General features: G+C 40.6%; 1 protein-coding gene across 1 annotated transcript in view; it reads right to left on the bottom strand.

Annotated features, from left to right (window-relative positions):
- Positions 1–5,227: 5,227 nt before the first annotated feature.
- Positions 5,228–16,711, bottom strand: part of LOC131056780 (uncharacterized) — a 136,246-nt gene continuing 124,762 nt past the window's right edge. The window contains exon 7 of the mRNA XM_057991044.2: positions 5,228–5,945. Coding sequence (XP_057847027.2) covers positions 5,830–5,945 — 116 coding nt within the window. The 3' untranslated portion in view covers positions 5,228–5,829. The remainder of the gene's footprint in view (positions 5,946–16,711) is intronic.

Genomic DNA, 16,711 nt, shown 5'->3' with positions numbered 1-16,711 from the left:
ATTTTTATTTAATTAAAAAGATGCATGCACTGACCACATTGCTTGGAAAGGGATTTTCAACCCAAAAGAAACCATGAAAACTACTTCTTTAGCACGACCTTTTCTTGCAAGTTAGGCGGGGAAAAAGGTAGGGTCCACCTTTAATAGGGACAACAAAGATAGATCCCAAATTCCTTTGTAAAATTAGAAGAAGAAGAATGGGAAACACAATATTCTATAATCCCTTAACTTTAGTTGTAGAATAAAAAAAAGTAGTTATCATCCATGGAGAATTGATTATTCTGTACATATTAATGATCCATCACTAAATTCGCTTACATAAGCAGACAAGGAGATTCAACCAAACACATTTTTAAGAATCAGTCAACAAATGTCGGAAAGTGCGACACATCATAGTACCATTCTTTATAATAATAATTATCATCGTGAAACACAATTTTTTCCATGCACCCCATCATTTACTTAACTCTTTCCGGGAGTCAACTAAACCCAATGGTACTTTGTGTTTACCCCCTTTTTTTTAAGGGAGTACGTAGCATTATATGTTATATTGGTCTTTTTTTAAAAACAATTGTTTGGAACAAATATTTTATAATTTTTAGGGGATGGCTCTACAATGCAGCGGTTAGCTGCGAGCCTTTTACATGAGAGGTCTTAGGTTCGAGTCTACTTGAGGCATGTCCCACACATAGATAATAGAGAGATAAGGTGATGTCGAAAAGAGACTAAGAACAGTGACATCTATGTTATTGGTAATTTGATTTAGGGACTTTTGGAAGAATAAGAGACTACCATCTACAAAGTGTAAATTAAAAAATAGTTTTCTTTGTGGGAGAGATATACCATGAATAAGGTTGTGTATGCATATAGTGGAGGTCACCAAGGTAGTAGCAATGCAGATGTAAAGGTAAGGCACAAGAAGGCAACCTTGGCAAATAGACCTTTCAAAGGAAAAATAAGAGGACCAAAGTCAAGCTATTGGAGTATTTTGTCAATGGATGCAATCATGAACCTTGTCCAACTCTAGTTTAACAAGGAGAGCATCATGAGTTATACCAATTCCAAATCAATTGATTCTCATGCAAGAACTAAGTTATGTACAATAAAATAGCCACCCAAGAAACCCATTTGCTTGAGGTAAACTATCTCCTTAGTAGTAACTTAATTCTAAAGACACTTGCTTTAGTGATGATCGTGTAAGTGGTGTTAAGAAGAGTAATTAGTCACCAACCAACCACACTTCATTTCTACATTTAAGAATTAGTTTGGTCAAACCTTGATTGAAGGAGGGATCAAGTGCCATGATGTCTAGTGCCTCCAAATAGACAAAGCAAATATTACTATGAATGTCAACCAAAGGGATTATAATATATGCATGCACGTTATTGATATTCCCTAACATTATATGCATATATATAATATTGTAGGTAACCTACAATATTATGTGTTGTTTTATCTAATTCTTATTTATTACAATTGATATATTTAAATTTAATAAAAATTAAAAATTGTTATTAAAGTACTTTTATCCAAACTCTATGAAATCTACATTTTTATTTATTATAAAATTTGCACCTTTACCATACTAGCCTTTTTATTGCTATCATAGTTAATGTTATAGAAACTCATTGTGAGAGCTACATTAACTGGTGAGCATATCAATTAAATTTGATTACTATATGTTACACTTCATGAGTCAAGCCTAATATGTATATATTGAATAGTTCACCCCTACTAATTAATCTAGGAATTAGGTCAAATCTCTATCCTCTATATCTTCTTATGGCCGGTTGCGAGAGACATCTTATTGTGTTTCCTCACTCAATTGACTACGAGAAGGACTAGAAGTTTATTTTAGGCATGATTGTGCCATGAATTAAAGAAAATGTACACATATTTTATATCCTAACTTGCTTTGTAAGCAAAGAATGCATGTCCATAATGAAAAGTTTGTATGAAAAGTTTTCACAATTTTCACAAATCCTTGCACAAATGATGATAAACTTAAAAAAGAACACTGACATCAAAAATTAAAATTTTGTAGAAAAAACTTTCACTAAATTATTAATTCAATTGACAATAACATTTTTTAAATATTTTTTCAAAGATGCATACAAAAGCACTCAATTTTATTGAGGAATATTTTTTAAATGAGTAAAAATGGGAGTGTAAGTGATCAGTAATAAGAAATAATATATTTTTATTTATAATAAAATCAACAAAGACAAAATGTGAATAATTTGTTATTTATTTTTTAGTCGTGTATAATATTTTTGACTTGCTACTGATTTGTACTAATCAAACAAAATGGATAACATATATAAGACAATAGTTTAATATCACATTTTCAAATGTAAAACTTCAAAATGGCGATCAATTACCTAACACCATTAATGATCCAAAATTGGCGTGTCTTAGGATGAAGAGATGAGGTCATCATAATCTGACAAATCCTTTCGAAAGGAGAAAAGGACATCACCTTCAAAATGTGGAGTGTTGCGTTGTCATGTTGGCATTTCCCCAAGGACTGCTCATTTAATTTCCATATTTTGGGAAAAGATTTTTTCACCACCTTTCCTTTACGGCTTATCTTCTCAAGGCGCTTAGCATTAATGAGTGTTGGAAGATGAGAGAATGTTGGGCAATTATCTATGTTTTGTTGAAGTGTTTCACTGTCATTTTGCCTGCTTATGAAGTGTCCTTCGAGTCTTGGTTTTCAGTTTCTTGCAAGGAGAGTTTTCTTTTCTGGCCTCCCAGTTCAAAATGGAAGAAGCTCCCTTTGGCTTTATAGTGAGAGCTTTCCCAGAGCCAATCTCTTGTTTCGGGGCGAACACACCCATATCTCTCTCTTGCGTGAGTAGACAAGTATCCTTCAGAGAAATCATAGATTTAAGACTCAAAAGACTCCTCCGGATTTTGGAGCCGTTGGTAATCCTAGAGGTCAAGCTAATTCTTGGTAATGGCCATTTGAGTAGGTAGAATACCCAAGGGATAACTCCCATATTTCCTCAAGGTTTGTGACGTCTCTTCTCAACAACCAGGTTCCAAAAGTGTCGGTGTTGGCTCTGGCATCCCAATTGTTTGAGCAGGATGTGCTTAAGGGTTTGGATACAATCCTCAACCGTGTTATCCTTGGCACTGGTATGCCCCGTCCAAGAGACTTGTATCTATCCTCAATTCCGGGAGAAACCATCAATTACTATATGTTTCTTCTGGATCTTAAATGCCTTGCTTTAAGGCGTCATAGGGCTTTTGTAGCAATGGCAATCAGATTCCTCGAGTGGAAGTTGTTGGGTGATGAACCAGAAAATGATGATAGGGAGGATGAATTTAAAGACTTTGTCAGACTCAATCATTTCCTTCTACCAAAGCTAGAATGTGAAGAGGAAATGCTCTGCAAGAGGGTCATGGTCGGGCGCGATTGGGTGCATCTAGCAGAGGCAGGGGCGCCCAAAAGGCAGGGGTCGTGCTCGAGTTGGAGGTTCAACTTAGGGTTGTTTGTTAAATTTGAAAAACAGATATGATTTTTGCTTTTTGATTCGAAGTTTTCAATCTGTAGATATTGAAGCTCAATGTTTTGTTGAAAATTCAAAATTAACATTTAGGAAGGATTTGGCCTACATCCTTAGACTTCTAAGGATGTTAGATTGCCTCTTTTTTATGAATTTGAAGATATTCTCACCTACCCTTCTTCTGTAGAAGAATTTGGTTTATTTGGGGAGTCTGCCCCTAATTTTAGCGTAACCCAAACTTTTTCTGACTTTCATATGTATTTGTTATAATTTTAATACAAATTCCTTTGGCTCTGTCGTTTATCAAAAAAAAAAAATGTAAAACTTCAAAATTATATTTCATCCATTAATATTTTTATTTTAATACAAATTCCTCTGGCTCTGCCGTTTATCAATAAAAAAAAAATGTAAAACTTCAAAATTATATTTCATCCATTAATATTTTTTGGTATCATAAATATCATCTTTAAATTAGAAAAGCTAGATTATTATTATCTAAACATTGTTGATAAACATTTTTAGCATTCCTATTTAAAAACTCTAAAAATGAATGTAAAATAACATAAAAGGGTGTGAGATTGAATTGGATAAGTTCTTGGCATTGCCTGGGTTAGATTCCTAGGATCTCTATTGTTTCTTACCTTTTGGTGGATGTTGTGTTTGACAGCTTAACTGTTGTGATGTCTCTCTATATCATGTTTTGTTGGATTGTTTTATTTGTCCTATTACTCATGGTACTTGTTCCATCTGTCTACAGACCATCCAGACCCTTTCAAAACCTGTATATTTTTTAAATAGAAATTATTGACTCGTACTAATAAAATATAAACATACATTAAAGGTGTCGGAAATTCATATACCTTCCAAAACTCTATTTACCTCATTAATTTACACCCATAATTCTCATGTTTAGCCAGAAATAGCATGGCAACGATTAAAATTTGAGGTAATACAACTATAAAAACTGTAGGTCCTACACTGCAAGAATATCTCTATTTGCATTTCAATATTATAATAACAGATAAGGACATTTATATGCTATTTTGTCTTTAGAGCATTTCCGATTTAGCCTGCTCCTCTTAATTGGTAAATAAAATTTCTAGTGGATTACTTCACCAAAAAGAAAAATTGAGTCTGTTTATCACAGTGAATAAGGATTAATTTTTTCGTCAAAATAAATTATCACAAAAATAGAAACCTAAGTCCATCTTGTGTTTTGAAACATTTCCTTGAAGTAGTCTCCTAAACAAGCGTCAATCTTTTCAACGGATCTAAGAAGAATTTTTTTAAGAAACAGGCCATCAAATAATTTGATTATATCTGAAACCAAGAGAAATTATAATAGGAATTTACAGCAATGGAATCCTCTGCATGTTAAAACCTGCTACAGAGGCATGTTTAAGGAGAATTTGTTTGGTGACTGCCATATGAGAACTTTTGTTACATATTTTACAATGCCAAATTTTGAAATACAAAAGAAAAGCCCATTAGATTGGACATGCTACCTTTTAAAGTGGATGTGGGAGCAATTTCTTATAATAGACACTTGGCATGTTCCGTCAAGCACCTTTTAGGAAGGGTCAGGAAAACTCAGGAACTCAAAAAGAGGGCACTTATAAGTTCACCCCAAATCATGGGAACGGTCTTTGTATACAGAGATTGCACGGTTATGGGTGACGGGCAGGGAATCATGGGTTAACACATCAAAATGGATCTGAGTTATTGATTTTGCCAATGCTTAATAAATAGAATCTTGTGTAGAATAAAGTCACTGCTTTCAATTTTTAACTACGGTACTTCTCTCCCTTTCAGGTCCAGCATGCCAGAACAGATATTAATATATCCAATCAAGATTTAGTTTCCTCCTTTCCCACCTTAATGTGCTCTGTGCATCTTGAAACTCCTAGGCTATATACAACATTTCCATTAAAGATACACACCCTACTGTAAAAAGCATTCCATGCCTGCTTGTCCTACAACTGATATTAATATATCAATCAAGATATAGTGTCCTCCGTTCCCACCTTCATGTGCTCTGTGCATCTTGAAACTTAATAGGCGGCTGTATACAACGTTTCCTTTAAAGATCCACCCACTATGTAAAACATCAATCCATGCCTGCGTGTTCTTCAATTCCCAAGCACTGTGGCTCATGTTCCACATGTAGATTGCCCCACCATCCGATGCTTTTAATCCACAATTCTCTATGCAACAGCTCTTGCCGACTGCATCTTTTAAAATGTATATAGTCCATCAAATGATTTCATATAACAGGATTTTTCTGTTGTAGATGTAGGTCCACCCTAATCATTATAGTCTAATTTGTACACTTGTCATTTCCAACTTCTTTACGACCATACTGAATAACCATTGGCTTTCCCTTTAATTGGAAACCATTTATTAGTTGTAGAGCTTGCGTGGCTGTATCAGTATCTGCAAGTAATATAAAAACTCAAAGATTCAATTATACAATGCTGAAAAATTAGTAACTAACAAAGAATTAGAAATTAAGACCAACGATGTTCTATGTAACTCAAAAATAAAAAGTTTAGAAACTTATAATCAAGTATAGAGAGTAGTTCCCTGATTGATTGATTGCAGCTACAGGAAAGACTTCCCAGAATAATTGACCTGTTGACATTTTCTTGTTATTCCATATTTTTTTAATAATCAAAAAGATTGTACCTTAATAGTTGATAAACTTACAAAATTCCTTTCCAACTGTATCTTGTGGTTTTGCTCCCCATTGGTCTCGGGTTCAACTCCGAGGCTCGGGTTTGCTTGATGCACATGGTTTGCAGGTGATTGTGTGCATCCTTAGGGGATTAGTCTCGCCCCTTCCTGGCCCCAACTTGACAGTAAGACCGACCAAGGCAAGGTAGGTCGGGCGCTGGGTTGGGTCATGAGGATACCCCTAAGTTAACAAAAAAAAAAAAAAAAAGACTTACCTTGTGGGGGCAGATTACAAGGGCTCAAACAAGGGAATTCAAGGAAAGACAATCTCTTCAAAATAAAGTAAACAATCAAGAATTTCAGAAGTAGAGATACAGAGTAAGTTTGACAGAACAAAATGGAGTAACACAGAAACTAAAATGGTCTCAGCTGATGTTTTGGAGATTGGTGCAATGTCTTTTCCAGTGGCTTGACTAGCATAAATACTGCCTGTTGACGGGTGTTTTATGACCACACCAACACAGAATAAAGTTTCCAATGGTCACTCTATCCTCTCTTGAGTAAAGACCCCTCGTATGCTAAGATTGTGAAGTTCATAGAGGCAACTCCAAGGTTCCTACTGCGAACTTGCGACTTTATATTGGATGAGCTTGTTTGGCTCGATGTTTTGTTGGTAATCCAAGGGGGACTTAGTGCAGTGAAAAGGACTTGAACAAATATGTATTTCAAGGAAATTTTGCAATGATAAGTGTTTTTTTTTGGAACTTTTCTCATTAAAGTGCGGAAAGTAAATAGAAAAGGGTTTAGAGAGATTCTAATCTAATCTAAGGAACTCAAAAGACAACAAAGGCTTAGGAGAAATCGACCACACTCTGTTTCGCCAACATCACACAACTACGTAAAGGGAGGTGCAATCTTCAAAGATTGTGCAAAAGATTTTCATATTACCAATGAGCACCATCAAAGAACAATGTTCACTCAACAATAGAAGTTAAACATACACATTCAAGGGACTCGGACCAACCTTACACTACAAAAAGAAATCATTGACCTACAAAACGTATGAGTGAATGATTTCACCATGAAACAATGCTATCTATTCCATTCATCTACTTGCTTGAAAACAAATCTAATCTAAGTGAAGGAGAGAAACCATGCAACTTCAAAATAACTCAAGTAATCACCAAAATCAATGAATCACTCTTATTATCTTGACAACTTAAAGCAACAATTTCATACAAATTCTCCCCCCTTTACAAATGAAGGGTGAACCTCTTTTATAGGCCCCAAAATGAAAATGGACGGCCTAGATTACAATAAGATCAACAGCAAAGATTTACCCATGCAAAACCCTAATTAGGGTTTGACCAAGAATGGTCATAAGTGGCGCCAAGTAGTGAGCATGGTCGTAGATAAGGAATCACACCTATTGGCATTTAAAAACCCACTAATCCATCAAAGCGCCCACTATGCAATAAATGACCCATCACTCCATGCATTTAATATATTCTCCTCCAAAATAGGACGACCATTACCTCTCTCCTTGATGGCAAATGTGATGAATTTAGTCACGATGACCTCAAGCTCTCCAACGGAAACACTTGGCATGGTCTCCAACTTGTATTCCAATGTGGCAATATCCTTTTCACACTCGAAGAAAAACTTCTCCCATCTTGGCACAATCTCTTGGGTCTTGCGCATTATGCTTGAGAACGAGGAAACATTCTCCAGATGTTCCTTTTAGAAGGATTCATGAAGAAGAATTCATGCAGTCTGTCCTTCAGGTTGTCCACTGTTAGCTCCTCTTTAGTTAGTCTTTTTGCAAACAATGCTTCAATGGTATTGAGGATTTTCTCCTGAATTTTCTTGACCACTATCCTCAATAGAGTTGACTCTATATTAGATCTCTCGAAGAATTCCTTCCTAGTACTTACTGCATAGAACCACCGAGGGAAGTCATATGCCTCATTTTCCCTAACGACTTCTTCATCTATCAACGCCTACTTGGGAATCTCCATTAGTGCCTCAAGATGTGTAATAGTCAAGTCCTGATAGATATGTGTATCCTCCCATGAATTGTCCACACTTTCCAATCTGCCAAAGATAGCCAGGATCCTCTAGTAGAATTGAGCCAAATCTTCAATGAACTTGCAAGTTGTAGTGAAGATGTTCTCTAGCCATTCTTTAGAACATTGAGCAGTTTTCCTTATTTCTTCAAGTCCATCTGATTCATTTGGAAAAGAGGGAGGAACAAAAGTCTGATCTTCTTCTCTAAATGGACGCATTAAGCGTCGTACATATTCGCATAAGGCTTTGTTCTCACTCTTCAACTTTCTATTTTTTTCTTCCACTTTCTTCATCTGCTCCTTCAATGATAAGGAAGACTCATCAAATTCTTCTATCACTTGTGCCTTGGTATCATGCCCCAATATCATACTCATCCAAAGTGATTTCATTCTTGTCCTTGTCAACCCTGGGCATAGCTATATGCAAAGTCCTGGATCCTCATTCATCTCTCATAAATTTAAAGAATTTCTTCGCCACCTTCTCTACTGGCTTGTTTATTCTGTTCAAAAATTCTTCAATCTCAAGTGCAGGATCCATCTCTTCCTCTGGCTCTTTCCTCATTCTTTCTTTCAACCAATCTGAAGGGGCTGCCCACTGATCCTATATCTCAAGCTAATCTTGTTCTTGTGTAAATTCCTCAAAAGGTCCTAAGTCCTCAATTGTTGTTTCCCTGAAACAATCTTGAGCCTATTGTTCTGTATCCGGAGGAAGTTCTGCTAAACAAGCCTTTGGAAAGCATTGGCACTAAGTATATCTTGCGCCTGAGAAATGTCCTAGTTTTCTTCATGTGGCTGATTCCCTATTACTTATCCTGTGAAGATGTCGACTTCCTACAAACTTGAAGAGCTATCTGGCAACCGCGCTTCCTCCAACCTTGGCATCTTCTGTTGTGGTTCCTCTCTTTGAACCTCCTTCCTTTTCCTTGCCTGTGAAATCCCAGGAACACTTTTCTCCTTTCCACGTTCTATACTTTCTTGTGGAATTGCTTCTTCTTGGGCCTGAGCTCCTAATGATCCTTCAGCGGCCTCATCTTGGGATTCCAAGTCTCCCATCAAACTGTAAGTCAAGTGGGCATTCTTTGCCTTCAAACTTAGCGATGTGACGTTCTACCCAATGCCTTGTGAATTTCATAACTGGCCTGCTTAAGATATCCAAATCATCTAATTCTGGTTCTGACCAATTAGGTGCCTGAATCAGCTCATCTTTTTCCTTTTCATAATCTGGGTGAACAGTATTCACATCTTCTATTTGGTCTGACACTTGAATGATTTCACATATTCTTATCAATTTAACAGGCAATCTAGAAAACATTCTTCTTCCGATCTCATATAGTCATCCTTGGCGTTAGCCCAATAATCCTCCAGCTGCATCGCATGCCTGTGCCTCTTGGCGTTAGCCAAATAATCCTATGCCAGCTACCATCCTTATCTTATCATATGGATTAAAATCCGACCTTGTGGTGTGAGGTGGTAGAATAACAGTTCATTCGTTGACTTCTTTGCTGCTGCCAATGATGGGCACAATTTATCATAATCTCCTATGACAATAGGAAACTCAAGCCCAATCTTCTTCTTCTTTTGAATCTTGTCATAGGCAATAAGTTGTCTCATTACTTCCAATAGCACCATTTTATCTGTTGGATATCTTGGGAGCCTATAGAGCTGGGCAGAGAATCCTTGGACCCTGATATAAGTAAATCTTGGAAACTGAATGTACTAGGCCCCATACTTCTTTACCAACTTCCTCGCTTATTGTGACAACCTTGTGTGAACACCTCCTTGCAAAGATCTGGCAATGTGCATCATGAAGGTGTCACTTGCTTTCTTGAAGGAAGTAGTGTTGTACAAATGCAACTATAAATAGCACTCGTAGACTTTCATCTATCCTAGACCGCATCCCATGGGCCCTTTCGTTGATAATCCGCTAAACTTGCCCATTCTAGCCAACATGTAGACAATATACGAGCTCCTATAGAAGGACTGGGACTGCCTCAAATTCCTTAGTTGCTCGTCCAGGTTGTTGCTGATTATTTTTGCCCAATCCACCATCTTTATGGCATCCATTAGTTCTTCAATGATGTAGAACATCCAAGAGTCAAAGATGTAAGCTTGTGGACATCCCATAACCCGTCTCATCATCAGCACACAATCACCATATTCTTGTTTGAAGTCCATGCTGGTGAGCTGCTTGGGCATCTTTGAAATGTGAGGCTTCGGCTTTTGCCTCCATTTTTTGTTGATGATTCCAGCACATCTCTCAATGCCCGAATCATTTTTACAAAGTAGTGTTTGAAGGGAAATACCCTAAAATAGACAATACATGCTTCCAAACTTGGCCAAATTCCCCCAAAACACTTGCAGACTTAGCCGAAATTCGCCAAAACATTTGGGGACTCGAGGAGACCGAAGGAATTGCTTCTAGACTACCCAAAAAACGACAACCAAAAGACCAAGTGGACAAAAATGTAGGGGGTCCCCATTTGGAATGGGGTGATGTGTGATTAGGTCACAACATTGCCCTCTGGATTCCAAACCCAGCTAGTTGGCACATCTCCTTGCCTGCATGGATACATGTTCCAATGCTCATAGGAAACAGCAAATTCATTCACTGAAATCAGTTGCTGATTGGGAATATATTTTAATGTGTTAGCATGCTGCTACTAATGGTGTAGGAAATTGTTCTCTTGTTATGTGATCAGTCCTTAGGATTCTCCCAATTGCATCAATCCTTATCTAAATTGTTTTGTAGCAATGTCTGAAGTTTGCCAACCTTCTAGATTGTGTAGAGCGCTGACAATCACCCACTAATCATCTTTTATCTCATGCAGATTACGAATTAGCAGCCTGTAGTTTTCCTGATTAAGGGAATGATGTTTGTGCTGAAGCTCAATGACATGCATCAGATCATTGGGGGTAGCACTGATGTTGGCTAGGGCCAGATGTAGAATAGTGTTAGGGGTCAATAACACATGCTAGTTTATAGTGGGGTCAAGTGTTTATGTTGGTTATGTTTGAGTCACCGAAAGGTTCCCGTGGAATAGTTGGTAGTTAGTGATGGTTGGCAACTTGGCCAACCGTCGAGTCTATATATAGTATGGATGGAACCTGGGCAAAGATGATATTGTACTGGCATATTTGAGAATTCAATAAAGATATCATTATTCTGTCATAGTTGTTCTGTTATTGTTATTTATGCCTTGAGATATATTAAAATTCTGTTACATGAATTGTTGGTACCTGTGGGATATCCCTGTTTATCCGTGAGTTTACCAACCTCACCATAAGGACTAAACATTTTGGCGTCATTGCCTGAACGAACCTGGAGATAACTATGGTTGTTGGCATAAGGAATTAATGGGCCGGCCATTCAACCAACAAATAACTGTCATAGACAGTAACACACACGAAGAAAGTACCGCGGAAGAGGCACGAGAGGATCAGTTGACGGCAGACTTGGTAGAGTTGTGGGACGTGTCGGTCACGCAGTACGTGCAGAGGGAAGCTTAGGAGAGAGCCGTCTCTGAAGGCACGGTCCGTGGTGAACTCACCGTCAACACTCCCGTCTTTGATCTACTCGGAAGTATTCCAAGGTTGCTAGCCAACAATTTGATTGCACTCCAAGACCGAAGGGAGGAAACTTCACAGGAACTCCACCGGCAACAAGCACTCCAAAGGTACGAAGAACGGAACCGTAGGGAGAAAGAGGAAAGAGAGACAAGCCGACGTCGTACCCCTGGCACTTAATGACCCTAAGGCCAAACAAAGACAAACGTACCACTACCACCGAAGGAGTAGACGAAGGAACTGTATAGAGATCTCTCCGCATAAAAGAACAGGTCAAGCGAAGACGACGGCTAAGGGAAGTTGCCAACTCAAAGAGCCCTGAGGAACATAGCAGAAGTCGGAGTGTGAGTCGGAGTCGTAGTCGGGAGAGACAAAGGTCGTGTACGTGGAAGGAGTTGGAGGAGGTCGCCAAGAACCTGCCACTTCCAGACATAGCAGAGGAAGATCTCGCCGACCAAGCCCCACACTCAACGTCAAGTGAAGAAGACTCCAGAGCCGAGTCGCAGAGCAACCCGTCACAATATTCTAAACAAGGAGAGGAGGCGGTACGAGATTTGCACGAAGAGATCGCCAATATTTTTGAAACGACATTATCCAGCATCAGGAATTTGTCCTTGTCAGAGGGAACCAAAATAGGAGGGTCAGATCCAGAAACCCCAGGAAGGAGGGACTATAGGAGCGAGGGTGACCAAAGCCTTGCGGACAGGGGTCCAACCAGGTCAAAAGCGTACGGTACCTTCCAAACACATAATACCTTCCGGGCATATAATAACTTCCAAGTGCTACATAAAACCCTCCGGACAGAAACAATAGCACACACTCCAAAGAAACAGAAGCTTCCAAAATTCATGGGCGACAGGTTGGAGGATCCCGTACGACATTGTAAGACATGCATGACCATTTGGGAGGCAAATGGCCAGGACGACCAGGATTACTGGTTGAAGGCATTTCCAACCACCCTGCGAGGAATAGCAATCGATTGGTATACGGACCTGGATGCCCAATATAAAACATCATGGAACAATCTGAAGAAGGCTTTCCAAGAGGAGTTCAAACTCCTACGGGATGACAATGAAATAGTGGCGGAAATTTACAATACCAAGCAGGGAAAATGTGAAAGTGTGCGGGCCTATAACAGAAGACTGAGGGAACTGCTCAACAAAATGGAGAACCAGCCGGCTGATGGCCTGAAGAAGAGATGGTTTGTTGAAGGACCAGTACCGCCTCTCAGACGGAAGATGAAAGTGGTCCCTCTGCCCTCGTATGACGAAGCATACAACCGCGCGATGGATATTGAGAGTGAAAATAAGACATCTCGAGGGAAGCGTCGAGTGAGTGATGGTGATAGTACGGATGAAGACAGCGATGGGGAATCCAAGACCGTACAAGCATTCCGAAGGGATATGATGAGGATGATGAAAGAACTAAAAGCTGACAAAGAAAATGGCAAGGAAGGGAACGAACAATGGTGCACCGACCGTAAGACGGAAGGGGAGTTGCCCTCGAAAAAGCCTTCTGTGACATCTGCCAAGTAATAGGGCATTCCATTAAGGAATGCCCATACAACTTGAAAGCGCGGAGCACACAAGTGCTCTATGCCCAACTCGACCATTAAGGAAGCGCAAACTCGAACGCCTCTCCTGGAGGGTAAGGAATGCCCATACAACTTGAAAGCGCGGAGCACACAAGTGCTCTATGCCCAACTCGACCATTAAGGAAGCGCAAACTCGAACGCCTCTCCTGGAGGGTACCGAAACAACCGACGAGGTAACAACAAGTCCAACAATAACACGTCGGGGAGTAGAATTCAATACAACGCAAAAGGACGACCCATGATCCAATGCCGGAAATGCAACGAATGGGGTCACTTTGCGCGGGAGTGTCAAAATGGAGATGACGCAAGAAGTTTGTTGTGCAAATGGTGCGGTCCGGGGAATCACGAGGACACAGTGTCCAAAGCAAAAAGGGGTGAATATGCTGGAGGTAGAAGAATTGGAGGAAGGTGTACTGGCAATCACAAGATTGCAAAACAAGAAAGCCATGTATCATGTCGTTCGCACGAAGAAGGAAAGACTCCAAGAAGCCAGGGAAGACATTGAGCGTGCGATGGCAGAAGAACAGAGAGCCTCACATCCGACTGCCAATACCCCACTCTGGTCAGGACCAGAAAAAACTATCATTAAGCATATGTTACAAACCACTATACCCGTACAGGTATCCAACCTCCTGTAGACCATGCCGCAGTTGAGGATGGCCCTGACAAATGCAGTCGGTGACAGCACCGTCGACCAGGAACATCGAACGACGACAGAACCACCTAGTACGGCTCCAGTGAAGGAACCTGGTGCGAATGCCATAGACCCTATGCTGCTCACCATAAGCATTGGACGCAAACCTATCGTGGTGGAGATGGAGATAATGGGATAGAAGCTCACAAAGACCATTGTGGATGGCGGGTCTGGAGTCAACGTGCTACCGGAAGAAACTTGGAGAGGTCTTGGCAAGGCTACCCTCTGGCCACCAACATTCCACCTCGTTGGTGTGGATCAGCACACCATCAAACCCCTCGGGACTCTCATGGCACAAAAGGTGGTGATCGGGACACAACAATTCCTTCTGGACTTCGTAGTCATTCCACTGGAGAGAAAAGTGTACGACACCCTCCCAGGAAAGGGATGGTTGATCATGGCTAGGGCCAATCATTAACTGGAAGAAGAATACACTCAATCGAGAGTGAAGGTCATAAGTATGTGATTGACCTGAGGAATCAGTCCGTCAATGAAGAGCTTGCGTCGTCTGACTCTGACTCGGAGGACTCAAATAGATGGGAGTGGGGTTCCAAAGGAGACAAAGGAGGGAAGGAACCCAACGAGGAAGGAGTGTTGGAACTGGATGGATGCTGTAAAGATGGAACTAGTTCATTGGCCGGACTCTTCCATTGGCAGATGGAGGACTACGAGGTCTTCCACCCGGAGTGCCACATGCTGCAAATATGCGAGATTCAGGAATCAAGTGGCGGTACGGAAGAGTAGTCATTTCCCCTGGAGTATGGCAGGTACTAGGAAGGGATGGCACGAGGAAGGAGTGTTGGAACTGGATGGATGCTCTAAAGATGGAACTAGTTCATTGGCCGGACTCTTCCATTGGCAGATGGAGGACTACGAGGTCTTCCACCCAGAGTGCCACATGCTACAAATATGCAAGATTCGGGAATCAAGTGGCGGTACGAAAGAGTAGTCATTTCCCCCGGAGTACGATAGGTACCAGGAAGGGATGGCACGGGTGGATGACACACCAGCCCACCAGTTTGAATGGGAAAAACCCATCAAGTACAAGGAAAGGGATGTGAAAAAAGTCAATCTAGGCAAGGACGAGGACCCACAGGTGATACTCATAGGGGATGACTGGAACCCTGTACTGAAGGCGGCAACCTTCAGGATATTCCTAGAATACAAGGACGTCTTTGCTTGGACCTACAAGGACTTGAAGGGGGTTACCTCCGGAATTGTGCGTACATCGCATATCCCTTGTACCAGGAGCCCAACCCGTATGAAGGAGACCGTACACAATGAACAAAAACTATGCGGCCAAGGTGAATGAGAAAATCAACAAAATGTTGGAAGCTGGGATCGTATTTAAAGTGGAAACAAGTGACTGGGTTTCCCCAATAGTCATTTCTCTCAAGGAGGCTAATCTGATAAGGATATGCGTAGACTTCAAGTACCTAAACACAGTAACAATCAAAGATCCATTTCCAATCCCATTCACTGACAGCATTCTGGAATAAGTAGCTGGGCACGAGATATACACATTTCTGGATGGGTTCTCGAGATACAATCAGATAAGTATTGCGGAAGAGTGTATGCCTACAATCGCATGCCCTTCGGGCTATGTAATGCATCGGCAACCTTCTAGAGAATAATTTTACACATCTTTGACAAAATGTTCGTAGGAAACTTCAGGGCATTCTCGGATGCCTGGTCGATTTTTCAGTGATCAGGACACCCATCTAAGGCACTCGGAGAATGTATGGAGAGGTGTCGGAAAGCTAGGCTAGCTCTTAATCCGAAGAAGTGCAAGTTTATGGTACCGCAAGGAAAGCTCCTTGGCCACATTGTTTGTAAAGAAGGTCTGAAGACAGATGGTACCGCAAGGAAAGCTCCTTGGCCACATTGTTTGTAAAGAAGGTCTGAAGACAGACCCAGATAAGATAGGAGTGATCGTCAACATGGAGAATCTGACGAATATAATAGGGGTGAAGTCATTCTTAGGCCACGTTGGCTACTACCGGAGATTTATCAAAGGCTTTGCACAAGTCTCCTAGCCCCTAGACAAGCTCACAAGGAAGGGAGAGCCGTTCATATGGGATACGGAGCAGGAACGAGCCTTCAAGGAAGTGAAAGATCGGTTGGTGAGTGCACCAATACTAGTGTACCCGGATTGGAATAAAGAGTTTCACGTACACGTCGATGCCTCCAACTTCGCGGTTGGTGCTACCCTTGCACAAGTGGGGACACAAGGACTAGATCACCCCATTTTTTTCGCCAACCAACTTTTGTCAAGGGCTGAACGAAACTACACCACAACGGAGAGGGAGGCACTCGAGATGGTGTACACGGTACAAAAGTTTCACCACTTCCTATTGGCTACTCTGTTCACGTTTTACGTGGACCGTCAGGCACTAATGTACTTGGTAAATAAACCAATTATCCAAGGTCGAGTAAGTAGATGGCTACTACTCTTGCAAGAATTCACCTTCACCATTATTGTGCGGCCAGGTAAGCCCCCATGTGATAGCCAACCAACTATCAAGGATCAGGTCTGGAGAACCGACTGAAGGGGTGAACGAGGACTTCCCAGATGCACACTTGTCCCAGATTGTAGTACTACCATCAT

The sequence above is a fragment of the Cryptomeria japonica genome, chromosome 1 (genome assembly GCF_030272615.1).
Source record: "Cryptomeria japonica chromosome 1, Sugi_1.0, whole genome shotgun sequence".
Lineage (NCBI taxonomy): Eukaryota > Viridiplantae > Streptophyta > Pinopsida > Cupressales > Cupressaceae > Cryptomeria > Cryptomeria japonica.
This window is presented reverse-complemented; position numbering and strand designations above follow the sequence as displayed.